The 16,744-nt window shown below is 40.9% G+C and overlaps 1 protein-coding gene across 1 annotated transcript; it reads right to left on the minus strand.

Annotated features, from left to right (window-relative positions):
* Positions 1 to 1,102: 1,102 nt before the first annotated feature.
* LOC118407189 (DBH-like monooxygenase protein 1) lies at positions 1,103 to 11,974 on the minus strand. Its single transcript, XM_035807612.1, has 14 exons — positions 11,674 to 11,974; positions 9,473 to 9,619; positions 8,954 to 9,130; positions 8,395 to 8,481; positions 8,006 to 8,185; positions 7,521 to 7,620; positions 6,786 to 6,952; positions 6,425 to 6,482; positions 5,854 to 5,939; positions 5,609 to 5,647; positions 5,187 to 5,246; positions 4,013 to 4,143; positions 2,987 to 3,161; positions 1,103 to 1,935 (listed from the first exon to the last, which is right to left on the minus strand). Exons 1-14 carry the CDS (start codon positions 11,932 to 11,934, stop codon positions 1,771 to 1,773), a joined length of 1,833 nt encoding a protein of 610 aa, XP_035663505.1. The 5' UTR covers positions 11,935 to 11,974; the 3' UTR covers positions 1,103 to 1,770.
* Positions 11,975 to 16,744: the final 4,770 nt, after the last annotated feature.

Raw genomic sequence — 16,744 nt, forward strand, 5'->3', positions numbered from 1 at the left:
AACTACTACGCCATTTTGTAGCGTTTATCTCGTACAATTCACTTCTTCGCATGCCTTGTAGTCCTTTCAAAGTTCACGTCCTCTCGTTTCAAGTCTTTTACAGAGTAGGAAATGCTTATCTTAACTTAAACTCCACAAGAGGGTGTTATTTTCCAATAAGTATTAATTCTAGGAAGTAAAATATGCATGCTACTTTATATTATAGTAAGATAAAAATACCCACTAGTCTGACTTTATTAGTCATACTTTTGAAGTTTAGGACCCTTTTAAGCTGATCTAGCTCAATATAAATGATCAGAATATATGCACACTCAAAGCACAATCTTGTGTATTAAATCGCGTGTCTTTTTAAGTTAGTTGGGAGTCAAAAAGAAACTACCTGGAAGCTACTCACGATTTCTTGAATATCAGCCCTTTCATGGAGACCGTCTTGGTTCATTAGAAAAGGGGTACACAAAGGATATAGCTTTAGGCTCATTGATTGACAAGACGCTTGATGTATTTTTATACCCCAACTGTAACTTGAAGAGCGTTCGGATCCCTAGTGTAGTAATCTATTCACAATGAAAAAGTCCTTTGAAGAACAAACAAGCTGTATGGATTCGGCTTCCGGCATGAAGTTTGAAGAAACTCAGAAGTATACTTTATTTGCCGCCATGAAAAATGGAGGCATTGCTTTGTGTGTGTGTTTTTGGGTGTCTGTTTCTTGTGATTCCGCATATTTGCGGTGAAGACCTGCACAAAAAGCCCTTTGTCAGTACATGTACTAGTTTCTAACAGATACAAGGCACGCAAGGGAAGATATAGTGTCAACCTACTTACTAGTAGCTTGCTGCAAGATAAGATATTTACTTTGTGTACTGATATAGCGTTTAAAATCCTCACAGCTTTAACTACCGTGGTCGCATATGAACTTCCATCTGAATATTCTTCTCCATTAGTTTACATTGGTGTAACAATTAACAAAAATCAAAGTTATTGATGTATATTTGATGTATATTCAAGCTGACATCGATGTACAATGAACTGCATAGCAGAAAAAGTACAACCTTCGTCATGTTACGTGGAAAGTTACGTGAATACTCTCCAGTCTCCACGTAACGAAGGTTGTAGTTTTTCGGTTATGCAGTTCATTGTACATCAACGTCAACTTGCTCGATTGCATATTCAGATATTCAGTCCATCCAGATACGGTTTCCAGTACAGGTTACATAAAATACATAGGCTTGATATTCGTCAGGCTTTTAGTGGTGAAACCTGTTGGTAAGTAAGTACAGAGTGTCACCATGCATCTTTTATAGGTACTGCAGGAAATCGAACGTCTGGCACTCATTCGAAAGTCGGATGTTACATTGAGAGGACTCTTTGTCCAAACGGTTTACATTATGTTAACATAATATAGTTTGTACAATGCCTAGCACATGTAGTGCACGTGGCTATCCCAAACCTTGCGTCATTGGTTATTGAAGGATCCTTGCAAGATCTTGAAGATCATTGAAAGATCTTGGAGATCATTGAAAGATCTTGGAGATCATTGAAAGATCTTGGAGATCATTTAGATACCTTGAAGACCATTGGAACACCTTGAAGATCATTGAAATATCTTGGAAGTCATTGATAGATGTTGGAGATCATTGAAAGTCTTTGAATATCATTGAAAATCATTCAGATGCCTTCGGAAAACCATCGAAGAGTAGACTTCTGTCAGCTTTTTGGCCTCCTAGCGGGTTTTCACGGTATCTCATCTGTAGAATCCAAACGTTACGACTGTTACACTGAACCCAGCGTCCAAATTATGACAGTTGGTACCAGGAACACGAAAGAAACGGCTGCAGCTTGACTGTTGGCATTATCCATGGCATCCTCTTCGCATTTCCCGTCCGGTGGCTCGATTAGAGGCTCGAACGTTGGCGGGACTTCGGTTTGACCATCGGCCTAACGTGTAGCAAAAGAAAAGAACAAAAATTATGGAAAAGCTTTTCATAACACATGTATATCAGCTTATGGTACAGCGCCGTTCACTGTTACACAGCAAATTTCCATTTATTTCCATTTTTTTCATTTTGATTATGCTTTCGAGTTATATTTTGCTTACGTTGTGAAATTGATTTGTTTTAGTTAACCAATTGTTAGCTAAGTTGTGTTAATTTTTGTTAGTTCTTGCTATATTACCATTTATTTTATTTGATATCGTATCGTTTGCTATTATGTTGTTATGTATGTACGGGGTCGCCCCCAGGGAACTTAGAAAAATGCCTAAAATGGCTGTATGTAACCCTGGTAAGATAAAAATAAATAAACAAACAAACAGTCATGGCGTAATATGGTGAAAATGTTTTACCAATTTTTTTTTTTTTTTTTTTTGTATTGGAGCAATTTGAACTTGCAGCCTGACTAAAGAACGCTTCTGGAAGACCTTTTTATGAAAGGGGCCAAATTATCCCCGAACACATATATAGGCTGTAATACCACGGTCACATTTACGCCGATGCCCGTCGAGCGTAGCCTCGGTGGACTGCCGGGTACCGCGGAGGTACCTCTCGGCATTTTCACGATTAGGTTACGCCGTATATTTTCCCGCCAGGTCCCGGCGGTATTTTAAGTCACATTCACTTAACTGTGAGTCTTAAAAAAAATCTGTGACCCCACTGTACCCCCAAAAAGCCGGGTAGTCGCAGAGACTACATAGAGGTCACGTCGGGAAGTGAAAAAACAGCCTGGAGGGGACCCCTTTTCTAGGGACCGAATCATAACACCGGCTAGTTGAACTTGGGCGTAAGGAAACGTTTTCAGATGGAGGCCACAAAGCACAAGTTGCGTGTGAATTGAAACCGACATTTTTCCGTCACAAACATTGCATTGTAATCTATCATAGCATTTAAACTAGTCACTATGAGAAAACCTTCAATTCAACTCTCAAAGCAGCTCTAATGTTTGACAATATTTTCGAAGCGAGACCATACAAAAAAACGTATGTGTGGCTAACCTGAAAACCCTGTTTTCCCTTACATGCCATGCGGTACTTCATGTTCATGGTGTAATCCTCAAATGCACGAATCTCCTCCTCTGTCCAGCTGTGCGCCTGCGCGGCCTCAAGTAAAGACTTGTTGAAAAATGGGTGGCTCTCGGGCTTAGTGATGATGACGTCACGTTCGGTGTACCTAGCGGATTGAAAAGAAATTCATAAAATGTTTTCCCATCGGAATTAGTTAAATAGAAAGGAACAGCATAGCGTTGTGATAAAAATGGTAAATACATACAAAAATAAATAAACGTAAAAGTAGTTACTCATGCAACTGGATATGGGTATACGAAACGATCAGACGTTCCAGATGGCATCCACTGTTGTAGAGCAGGTTTTATACCCAAAACTATGAATTGATATTAAAGGAAGTAAATACAATTTTAGATAGTCCAATGGGGAAAGAAAGAAAGGCAGTGGATACTACCTGAAACGTCTAGCCGTTTCTAATTCATATCCATTTGCTTGCAGTAACTACATTTATGTCATACCTGGGCCGCGAAAACGTTCGATACAGGTGTTCCGGACCGGGTGATACTTTTCTGTATCACATGGGGTTCTAAGTTGTATCACACGGGCTTCATTCGAATAAATCGAACTATTTTAAGCGGGCCAAGTGTGGTGCTGTCGAAAATTCAAATACCGGATTCGGACGTTAGAATTGCTGTTGCTTCAATTTATTGTTCAAGGACACAACATTTTCTCAACTTCTGGTGCATTTCGCATCAAAAGGTATAAGTTTTCTCAGGTGGGTATGACATAAATAAAATACAACACGGTGTATTCCGCATCACCCTCGGTCCCATGCAGCCCTCCCGCGGGTCGGATCACCCTCCGGCCTTCGGGTGATCCTTCCGCGGTCGGGCTTGTACCTCGGGTGATACGGAATATACTATATGTATATAGTACTCAGTTTTGTAAATCTCTTAAACAGGGTGTCTAATCTTCATCGACGTATAAAAAGATAAGTTTGTCTTTGCACACACTTACGTGACGTTTTGTACACCGAAGAATGCCGCCAGGCCCGGACCATTATTTTCACTTCCACAGTGTTTCAGGTCTATTTTTGGGTAGTACAGGAGAAAGTCCATACACATCTCGTCATGCGTTCCAAGACCACCCTACAAGACAGGTTTTATTGTATTTTATTTCATTCATTATTTTATGAGTTGTAGAGTAAGTCATCGATCAATCCTGGAGTTTACCGTGGAGTGACAGGAAGCGATCAAATATGTATAATCAATAAACTACAATCAAAAGAGGTATACGAGAAATTTTAGATATTTTTACGGTGGTATGAAATCTTGGAACTCTTTTCCTCTTTGTATTGGTTTATTTGGACCACAGAATTTCTTTGTTGGCTATTACTGGCTATCGAGTACTGGAAGTTTATAAAACATTTGAACAAAAAGTTTGCCAGGCCGCAACTTGAACTCTAAGCTACAATCGCAGTCTTAAGTCCCTACCCGGTGCCGTGACAGGCGGTGTTTCCAAAAGATAGCTAGCGGTTGCGCCCAAATAGACTCCGTATACTCGGGAATATCTCGACAAGGACATATCCGAATATTTTGCGGTTTTCATCTTTCTATTCCTTACTAAGCGACCTTTCTAACCATACCAAGTTTGCCAGGCCGGAACTTGAACTCTAAGCTACAATCGCAGTCTTAAGTCCCTACCCGGTGCCGTGACAGGCGGTGTTTCCAAAAGATAGCTAGCGGTTGCGCCCAAATAGACTCCGTATGCTCAAGAATATCTCGACAAGGACATATCCGAATATTTTGCGGTTTTCATCTTTCTATTCCTTACTAAGCGACCTTTCCAACAATTGGTCACCCCTACTTTTCTCCATAAGAACATTGTGTTCTATTGCGAACTTCATGCTAGAATAGGATCAAGATATAAACGTTCCCATAGATTTATCAAAAATCCTAATTTGTACTCGATTAGCTACTAGCAACAAACCACAAACTAAAAGTGCAAGTTTAAACGGGAGTTCCCTATGTATGTAAGTTAGTTATTGTATACAGTCTGTATCTGTAAATATTCTATGTTGTTTGTGCGCTCTGTTTCTGACAGTCCAGGAAGATTAACTGCCTACATTTTGATGCAGGTGGCTGATGGGCTGAATTAAGTTTCCAAATTTTCCAAGAAGAGAGTTACTTACATAAGTCATGTTTTGACGATTTTTTGTCTCGTATCCACACTCCAGCACTAGGGTGTCGCCCTTCATTGGAAAATGGATAGATAAATTGGAAATAATAAATTTTTACAGGTAAATAAAGTTACAACTGGGTGATGATAATGTGAAATTATTCTGTAGCTTAATGACAGAAATAATTTTTTTATTTAAGTATATAGAAAGTAACTCTATATTCCCTCACTTTAGATACATTGTGTTTCAACCTTTGAAAAATTTATATATCCTAGGATTTCTTAAAAGCAACCATGGACTCAATCACTTACAATCGCAATCATGAAAATCGAGAGATACATCCCGCCTGTATCCGTGCAAAAATTAAAAGAAAAAGTCCACATGCGTAAACTACCCATATGTAATGACTCAGAGGTAGTTTTAAAAATACTTACCGGTAACAACTTTACATAAGGTTTCAGATACGTTGTTTGCTGTAAGAGACAACAACATATACTTTCTTAGTTCGTGTTTGTTCTAAACAAAGACTTTTTCCATAATATTCTCGATTGAAAAATATTTCGATTTGTTTCCACAGTGACCATTGCAGTTTCCAATAAAGGTACGTCATTTCCGGTTTACCGAATTACGTCATGCACAGATAACCAATCAGGGAGTGGTACAAAAAATTATGCAGCACCTGATAGTTGAAGTCATAAGCATCGTTGCTGTTGATTGGTCGCAGCTCTTTGCCATTTCTGAAGTGGCGCTCTCGAATGGACCGACCTGAAGAAGTCAACACCATGACAGACGTTACGTTACAATTTTAAACTCTATCTCCGCACAGAAAATAAAGCGCTTACCAACAAGCTCTCGATCAGTCTTCTGATCTTTATCAAGTTGAAATGACCCAATACCTAAGTCACACATCCAAACCGGACGTTTGACGTCAGCAAAGGGTCAAAGGTGCTTGGAAGCCGGTATCGGCCGCCGTCTCGGTTGAGGGAATGTTGTAAATGGTGTAAATGGCCTCTTTCTCTTTGAACCATGACAAACGATAAAAAATGCTGCTTTTACCTTTTTTGCCGGCTTTTACACAGGATAAGCCATAAAGAGCAGTCTTCACAGCAAATGAAGGGCAAAATGTTAGTAGTGATAGGAAGTAGAGCTTTTAGTTCTAGAATCAGTCATTTATCAACGCTGACAGATATTAAGAGGCAAATAATTCACGAAGAGGTATTTTTTAGGATCTAGGAAATACGATCACCTACCTGCAAGATGTGTGTGTAGAAAGCTGGCGACTATAGTCACTCCGTCCTCAGGAAGCGCCTAAACGTGAAATAACGTGACAGTTTGAACAAAGGTTGTGGGAAACACACACATACAAATACACATGTGCTCACACAAGGACACACATACACTCGTACACACGCACAAACAAACACGCGCGCGCACAAACACACACACGCACACACGCAAATACACAAACACACACGCGCGCGCGCGCAAATACACACACACTCGCACACACACGCACACACACACATGCAGAGAGAGAGAGAGAGAGAGAGAGAGAGAGAGGAAGAGAGAGGGAGAGAGAGGGGGAGAGGGAGAGAAAGAAACCATACATACCTCTTGAAGACAAGACGAGCTACAGTGTGCGAGCACGTTGAACCGCTCAGCTCCAGGCGGGATCATCATGCTGGGCCAGGCCGGTGCCGACACCTGCAGCACCCCGCCATCGTGTTCCCGCAGGACGGGGGTGTAGTAGACCCGGATCCCCGAGCTGTCGTACAGGTCTGGGGACACAGATAAAAGTATGCCTGAAGATATTCTAGGAGGGAACTTTTTAAGGCAGGATTCCGTCAGTTGCATGGTGTCCACTATTGTCAGTCTGCCACCCATAGCACAATAACGGTATTATCCCCCTATGCAGAATTTCGTGATAACGATGGACATGGATAAATGATAACAATAATGCGTAGACACAAAGTTTTCATAATCTACAACATGCAGTCGTTATCAGTACGTGTCCACTGTGTATCATTTGACCAGGTCACTATATTTCTTTTTGCTCGACTAGTAATCGTGTCAGTTTTCCGTTTTGACGTTGTAAATTATTTTACGAAAGTTCTCACACAATGCTTTGAACCGAGACAAACCCAACAATCTATATTGTCGCTTATGATCCCCATAAATAAAATGGTTGAATCTGATTGTCAGATAAAGTTCTTTATCCTTCGTTCTTACCTTTCCCTTTCAAAGTAATCAATTAACGCAAGGTAACGTTTAAAGAGTGAGAATCAAGAAGAATGATATTTTGCAAATCATGTTTTAGCTAAGACATATATAAATTTATATACTTACCATCTCTTAGATGTGGATTGTCGTAGTGAGTACTCATCAGTAACACATCCCCATCATCATCACCGACTGGCAGTCCGACAATTTCCGGCAAGTACAGATCCTACAGGAAACAAGGCAATCACATCTCTCTCTTTCTCTCTCTCTCTCTCTCTGTCACACACACACACACACACACACACACACACACACACACACACACACACACACACACACACACACACACACATACACACACATACACAGCTATGCATACACACACACATATACACAAACACACACAACACAACACACACACTTACACGCATACACGCACATACACAATGTGACACACACACGCGCGCGCACAAACACACACACACACTCAAACACACACACACACACACACACACACACACACACACACACACAGCACAACACTCACACATACATGCATACACACTATTACACAGACAACCTTATCGAAGAAGATAGTAAACTTTACCCACATTGCCGCCTACTGCCCAGGCGACCAGGAAACGCGCCCGGTAACACCTCAAAGCGTGTCGAACAGTGTCGCACCTGGGGCTAGAAATGTCAGATAAACTCTCGTTCCCATCATACTTGCACTGCCAGAGAACTATGTGGTGCACAAGTCTCTCGTTCCCGGGCTGGATGATAGCCTTCATCTGAAAAAGAACTGCTTCACAGTAAACCTTTTAGGACACAGAATACCACTACTCATTTTGTTACCTGGAAAATGTGACGTGTCTTGCCAAATAACTTTTCTTACATCCACAACCATTATCAAGTACATGTATGAGGTCTGTATTTCGTTGCAGGAATGCGCAATTATATCGTATTTATATACGAACTATATACATGTAAGAAATACCACCTTGATGATGTGGTGCTTCCTTGCCAGTCGCGGTAGCCTGTGAGTAGAGCACCAGTACGTAGTGTCGCTATCAGAGGGCACGTGTACCTGTGTGGAAAGATGACATTGTGAAAGTCTGGTAATCAACTTGTAGTTCAAATGCTTTCAGTGAAATCTTCTAGAAGCTTACAAATGCTCAGTAGAACTCCCAGCCATGGTCTGGAGGTGCATGTTTTGGCTATGTGTGACATATGTTGGGCTTAGCGATGCCCTCGCAGTATTGTATTTTCAGTCGGATATATCGGACTTTGACTTCATTCAGATCAACATTAAGCATAATATACAGTTAAGTATAATGTACCTATTCTTCCTGTGGTCTTTTCAACAACTTAACAGGAAAACAACTAAAATTACTCTTACTGAGTTTTAGATAGGGTTGGAGGGGCATGATACGTTGTAGGTGAATACAGGCCTTTTGGAAACTGCAGGTACACATAACGTTAAGTATTCCAGGTTCAGCCACTTGGCATGACAAATAACCTACATCATGTATACTCGAGCTCATGATCTTTATACTGACGTTTTGGGTTAAAGCATCGAACACCAAGACGTCATCAGGACTGTCCCATTGTGCTGGTGCAGGGGGGTCCAGTAAATTCAAGCTGGAGGTCCCTCGGCGTCCCTGGTGGTAGAGTGGACCCCTCTGCGGGTCAGGGTCATCAGGGTGGTATGCCCAAATCACTCTGGTGGTGACTTTCTGCGGATGAATACAAATCGTTACAATTTCAGTTAGAGTAGAGAGAAATTTGAACAATGCAAGTTGCGCAACATAAACATCAGAGCTTTACAACCATCTCTGAACAGAGACAGTGGGCGCCATAGACTTCCTGCAACTTATGATCCACTGCTCACTGAGTCACGTGTTCGATCTGCATAACGTGACGTCACGGCAGCAGTGGATTGCTCATTCTTTGACAAAGACTGGTGCTGTTCAGTCGAAAATTTGGTTGAGTCCAATCTTTGTGTTGAAAATTACAGTTAAACTAGTTCAAGAACATATACGTATGAAGCAGGGTATGTATGTTCGTCATTGGCCAACCTTGATGTCTCTGTCGAAAGGATCACATGTCTGCAGTTCTCTGCTGAACCGCATGGTGGTGTGAGTACCGTTCTCTTGCGATTCGTGCAGAGCCCAGTCCTGCCTGCTGTCCAAAACTGGCTGGGACTCTCCATGGGCATAGCGGTCCTGAAAAGAGTCAAATTTATTGGCACATCGAATTAGAAGTACGATGTCTTTTGTCTTAGAATATTTTCATCAGGTTAGTTAGGGGGTGGTGCAATTCTATATAAAGTCTGAGCCGTTTGGCTATTTGAACATCCTGAGAAATGGGTTAAGTATGAACGCTTAGTACATACTGTAAATGCAGAAACTTTCGCGGTGGTTTAATGCTCGCGGTTTTCGCGGTAACCGCTTCATCGCGAATTTAAATCCACGGCGAACATTTTTCCATGGCAGTAAGAGACTACAGTGCATGGTGCTACCGCGAACTTAAAACCACAGCGAACAGTCCTTTTTCCGCCACCGCGAAATTAATTTAAACAACACCGACGGACAGATTAACCTATCAGAATATCCTTCGCAGTGGTGGCCTTAGTATACTAGTTAATAGTATATTATGAGTCTTCATACATTTTTTGGGGTATATAAAACTCGCCCATTCTAGTTGATTATATTAGTCAAGTTTTATTGCAAATTCTTGCCCGTGGGCAGGTAATATAAAAGATTCAAACAGTGTAAAATGCAATATAACAAGTGTCTACTCTAGTCTAAAGCTAGTAAAAGCTAACTCTAGATAGAAGAAATAATACTGGTCATTCCCCCATATTCACAGCCTGAACTTTTAGTTCAGCAAAATGATAAACAAATGTCTGGCGGAGAATGGTACCCGGCTGATGATTAGCAGATGGCCGGCCGTTAACAGTCTCAGTCAAGGGCAAAAAACTGCAGTGACATAGCCAAGACATTGACCTTTACTCGACTAGGTCGATATCGGCCTGTCACTGCTATAAACCATGTGCTCAGAAGAATGTACCAAGGACGGTACATACGTTATCAATAGGGGTGGGTACCGGTACAGAAAATTTAGGTATGGTACGGTCAGGTACGGTTCAAGTCCGTAGGATTGATTGATTGTGAACCTGTGAATGGGCGATACTGAAACTAATGGTCCATTTCTTATAAAGGCCTGTCTTCGTATAAACACTTCTCTTATATAATAAGAATGTCAGATATATAGAAAATGAAATGCACTTTGTGCTAGAATGTTCTCTGTACAATGATATGCGTAATAGCCTTGTTAATGTTAAACGTGTAAAAGAGAAATATACACACCTAACAAAGGTAGACTTGTTTAAATATCTGATGACATCAACTAACTATGACGTATTGGAAGAACTGTGTAAGTTCGTTTACTCATGTTTTAAGAGGAGGGGCGAAGCTTGTAGAAAATAGTTATAATTAGGATATATCATTGTTTATTTGTCGTTATTAACTTTATATCAAACTTAATGCATTTAGCCCCATTGGGGCATGAACATGCCATAAACATCATTGTCATTGTCATTGTCATTATAAACCTTTCTCTTCTTGTCTTTTTTTTTCATTTTTATTTGACTGGACCGGTAAGCCCCAAAACGTGTTACACCCTGCTGATAAAATCTGTTCATTTTCTAATGGGTCCAAAATACGGTCCACGGTTGTCGTTTTTTTTTTCAGAATCAGCTTTTTTAGGACCGGTCCAACAAGAAAAACGCTTTTGTAACGGTACATCGTAACTGTAGCATCTGGCTTTCTTTGACTTCCCTGTATTTTGTCTATCGCGATCGGTAATTTGGAACATGATCGTGTATCGCTTCGTAAACTAACAAACAAATTTGTTCAACTCTTTCTACATTTCGCTTGATGTGAATCTTGTGTTCGAGGTCACTTCGGCTAGAAAAATATTCTTGTAAATCAAAATTTAAACTACGGATTGTTTGTGGTATGTTGATCGATACGCGTAAAGTTGAAAAAGTTCGTCATATTAACAGTGATAGTTTTCTAACCTCGATATTTGCTATTATGTAAACAAGAAAATATAAACTTTTCTCTGTGTTAATGTGTAGTTTGCTGTGTTTGTGTACAAACTTTACAAAAAAATGTCACTTACATTTACTTTTAAAAAATGGCAGTTACTTTTTTAAAATGACAGTTACTTTTGAAAAATGGCAATTACTTTTTAAAAAATGGCAGTTACTTACTTCCAACTGTGCACGTCCGTCCTCTATCCAACCAATCACGATATCAGAGCCGGCCATGCCGCCATTCGGAGAGAACCCCAGCGCCACATACCCTCTGGTTTCCACCGTAACTTCAAATGTGATCCTCTCTTTATCAAAGAACCATTGCAGGTGAAACTTGCCCTCTGCGTCCAACACTGCATTGTGGGTGAAGACGTTTTCTTCTCCCAAGGATACAGACAATCCTGCTATGAAGGTGACAAATATTTGCAAAGGAGACATTTTTGTTGGTACTAGCTAGAGTCAGACGTCTTGGGTTTGTCTTAAAGTTTGGGCAAGGCACTGTTGTGACTTGGTGAACTTGCCGACGTTTAGTTTTTTTAAGGTATTGTTAACTGTTTATGGATAGCGAGCTCGCAAAAGATTTTTTGTGGGCATTTAGGGTCAATCTTGCTCACTTTTAGATGTACTTTAGGAATGCAAATATCGTATGGTTTTGGAGAGAAAAAAAATTAAATGTAGAAATCTCCCCTTCCATGTTTCCGCGATGGTTTGGTCTTAATCTCATATTTAGGAGCGTACGTGATCTGCATGTTTAAAGAATCTGATTGGTGATCTACTTAGGCCATGTCAATTTGATTATATGGATGACATCATTTGGGACCACCAAAACGGGTATAAGCGTGTGGATAGAAAAGTTTGGCCAAAAAATAAGTCGCCTTCATTATGGAATCTGAGAGGTCATGAAGGTTTGAAAAACGACGAAACACTGAGTATGGTATACCAAATACTAGATTCTTCATGTTTGTTCTTTTAAATCTTCTTTTGCCTTTGAATTGATTCTGGCATTTTATGACATTAGTATCAGTTTCCTGATATTTTTGTCAATCTACGGTATATATTTGCTCATTTTACAGTTATTTAGTACGATACACAGTATGGTTAAAATGCTTCTTTTTTTTAAATGGTCAAAAACTGCGCTTGCGGATGTCATCCATATAATCAAATCCACATGGCCTAACCTGGAATACCTACTGTTTCCAAGGTTAGCTCTTTGGCACCAGGTTCAACATCCGAGGAGATGTTGCCCCGACCCTGGGACCCCCATGTAGACCCTTCTGGAAGTCCCGCCGCGTGATTTCATCCAGACCATTTTCTGCCTGCCTCTGTTTCTTCTTTCTTGACCCTGACAGGAAGGGGGGAACTCTGCCATTTCTTCGTCGGCAGCAGGGTTATGCCTCCTCGTAATTTATATAGAGCTCGCAGACTCGTCGTCCGATTGATTTTCGCTACATGTGAGGGGGGTATACTGACTCCTATGGCCGGCCGACTCCCCCAGCGATCCGCGGAGCCTGTTAGAGGCTAAGCATAAGGTACATGGAGCGGTTTCTAACCTCCTTGAACAGACTTAGCATCTCCGGGCAGGAAAAACCTGGCGGGTTAGCCCGGATACGAGCTGAGTTTGCCCTGATGAACACGATTGATATTATTGAGATCAGGCAAATCCAGGCTAACTAATGGACGGTGGGCATATTGTTTATCTGTCTATCTGAGATACACTGAGCTTGCAGCGTGGATTTAACACAGCCAGAAGTCTGGCCTGGAAACCAGGTCAGCTTGGCGGTTGGTATGACAGTCAAGCTGCTTTTCCGCATGAGGCCAGTTCCTGCATTTTGACGGGCGAAATTCGCTAGCTAAGTTAAATTGAATTTCTATTAAAATACACAAGGCTTTTGGCATACTAGTAAGTCTTTGAGGCCGACTCCCCCAACATATTTTCACTATGTCCGACACCAAAGGCGCGAGTCGTCGCAATGGAGGTCCGGGGGAATATTGAAATTTGGACCCTCTGAAAAGCCATTTCCTGCACTTTCTGGGGCAAATTTGGCTGATAGACTCACTAAGATGGGATGAAATGTCTATCGGTGAAAAATGCAAATCAGCCATGCCTTTAAAAAAAATCTTGGACATGAAAAAGTGGACCTTCGAGTGTGAAAAAGCGGACCTTTCAGCGCGCGCGCGCGCGTGTGTGTGTGTGTGGGGGGGGGGTCTTCCGAACACCCGACCGACCCCACCCCCCCCCCCCCCCCCCCGGCTACAGGGTATGGAGGCGTCTAAGATTATGTTGCAACTGGGAGCATCTGATGTATGAGCATGCCTAGGCTGAGGACCAAAAGTGAAAAGAACCGTCCCCTACAGGAGACCACCCCCCTCTCGACCGAAGAAGGGATGCAATTGTATGCAGAAAAAGCAAGCGATCATTAGAGTACAGTATATGTCAATATCTCTAAGGGAAAGGAGTCTCTGTTGACAAAGAAAAAGACAAAAACACAGCATTGAATTTGTTCCACATTCCCAGATAGACTGAATGTTACACAAGACTATCATTGAATTGTGTTTCTAGAAAGAAATGAAAAACAGCAAACATCTATTCTATTCCAGTTGAAACCATGATGATTCTTGATATTGAACTACAGTATTTCACGATGATGTTTTTTAGTAAGACATGTAGCTGTGGCCATTTGCCTATCGTAAATATCATATAATTAGATAAAGTTATAGCCCAAAAGCATCCGATTTTTTACGCCCATAAAACTGTAGTACCTTCGGTTGTCACTATGTGGGGCTTTTGCTACTTGCGCTCACCTGTTGCATACACCATTTTGGCTAGCGCTTTTGATATACATTGCACAAAAATACAACACGGAATTGTGTGTAAAACTAAATCTACAGAACCAGAATAAACGTACTAAAGTCTTGTGTTGTAACGAAAAGCTTTGATCTTTCAAAAAGACCGGTAAGTTGTTGTCGTCTTCCGTGAAATTCTATTGCGCCCAAAATTTGAAATGTTTTAAACGTGCAAATTACATCAGACTTGAAACGTTGATGTCTCCTATGAAGGATTTATTTACATTAACAATCGTATCATGTCATCATTTTGTGATGTAGCTCTAGTGAGGTAAAAGAGAATTTGTGCTCAAGATCTACATGTACGTGTTTGGCAATGCTGTTTAGCAAAAGAGGTAACTGCGTATTTGAAAGTTAGGCAATCATATTATCGTAACCACTGATTCCATTTCTTCTCCGTGCTCTTTTGGACAAGTTAGGCAGATGTATGAAGCTTTGTCTTCCATCACGCTACGTTGTTAGGCAATTTTCTGTTTTCTTCCACCACCTTCAGTTTCAACAAGAAGGTACGGGTATCTTTCCTGATAGTGTAATAGACAAACGGAAAAAAATATATTATTTTTTTATCAACACTTTAGAAACGCAACTTCTTAATGATATTGCTGTTGGTTGTTGGAAGGAGCATCCATAAGCTAAAGCATGACCTACGACCGTGCGAATTCAAGTTGTCCAGCTATGTTGGAAGAAATGTGAACTTTATGGCGAAAACCGTTAAGATCTCCATGAGCTGCATGTTTGCCATGAAACATTGTACATTGTAAATATTTCAATGCAATATACATACAGACTTTTCATGCTTGTATAAGGACGGTAAGATACGCTTGTTACACTGAAAACTAGTTTGGCATGTCGCCCGTGGGATGTAGACAAGTTAGGCATTCATGTTGCGTTCTGACTGCGGCACAGAGGATACGGAAAGTTAATGCAAGACCAACTTTGCCATTTCATGTCCCCTCCTGTTACGGTGACAAACCCCAGACTATGTCTTCTTGCTGTGCATGGCGAATGTGATTTTCTAAGCCTGCCTGTTTGAATATTTTACCCTTTTTGTACCAACTTGGGTATCAGAATTCGTTTTAATACAGAACAAAGTATGCCGACTTTCAGTGATGTTTATATTAAAATGAACTCTCGTTTAGTTCAGATTCTTTGCTCCAATCCTTCAAGCAATCTAAATCCATGTTTCTGCTTTTTCTTTGGTGATTGATTACACGAAAGAATCAGTTAGGCAACTTGTTGTATCAACCTCTGTTCGGTCGCATTCGTGGCACTGTGACAATAACTTGTTGATTTTTCATCGAGGCTCCGATAGAAGCGATCACCGAAAGTTTGCATGACAACTTTGCCCGTCGCAAGACAGCTAATTTTTGTACGATAGATTCACGACTGCTACAAGAATACCCTCAGTTTGCTGTTGTAAAACCATCGCACGGTAAATGTGATCTCAGGCCCTTATAATAAGTTAACAAGATAGGCTGTACACGCCACAGTCTCTGCTGTTGCACATCTTGCCGAGCATTGGAGTTAGAATGTTTAACTGTATATCATATTAAAGTTTTACGAAAAAAATAAATGTAAATTCATTTTTCTGGTTATAAATTGTGGAGGAATTAAGTTACGTAGCATAAAGTTTTAGAGGGGTCAATGTCCGCTGTAGACAAAAGTTGGCATTTTATTCAGGTCATGGAGGGTCTAGAAGTGGCTAAATAACCGGAACATGGTCGGCGTTTTTATCGAGGAATCTCTTTCTGACGTAATTTCTGAACACCTGGTCGGGATATAGTGAAAGACAAGATAACTGCAGTGAATCCCACGCGTGCTCCCATCGGGATACGCCCCTTCCCCTATCACAGAAAGGTGCGGCGGCGCCATATTGTTTTGTAAGACAGAACATAGCCCGACATTTGCCGACCACACCTCATCAATTGCAGCTCTTGAGCAGCGGGTGGTGACAGCCGGATAATGGACAGATTAGTGCAGCGAGCATGAAATGGGGCAGGGACGTGCTCCGGAGGTTTAAAGATCTTTAAAGGGCGTGAAAAACACTTCAAATTCTCAGAGAGAAAACGTACATTCACCGAATCTACTTGGAACAAAGTTCTTCTAGAAACTACTAGCTATGCCATGTAACTACTACTGCAACTACTACTACAACTTTTACCGATAGCCAGTACTAGTCAGACTAGTACAGAGTAGGACATGGTACGGTTTCGAGAAAAACTAAGTCTTAGTAAAACATTTAGACTAAGACTAAACACTGCCTTCTCTTAATATGAGTGGAGGCGCAGATATAAGGTGAGAGGGAGATGATACCGTCTTATTCGATTAACGAATCTGAAATCTTTAAGAGTTGTCTCTTGTTAGGAAGAATATTTTACAAGATGAGCACTTAGTGTTGCTTTGA

Source organism: Branchiostoma floridae, chromosome 19 (assembly GCF_000003815.2).
Source record: "Branchiostoma floridae strain S238N-H82 chromosome 19, Bfl_VNyyK, whole genome shotgun sequence".
Classification (NCBI taxonomy): domain Eukaryota; kingdom Metazoa; phylum Chordata; class Leptocardii; order Amphioxiformes; family Branchiostomatidae; genus Branchiostoma; species Branchiostoma floridae.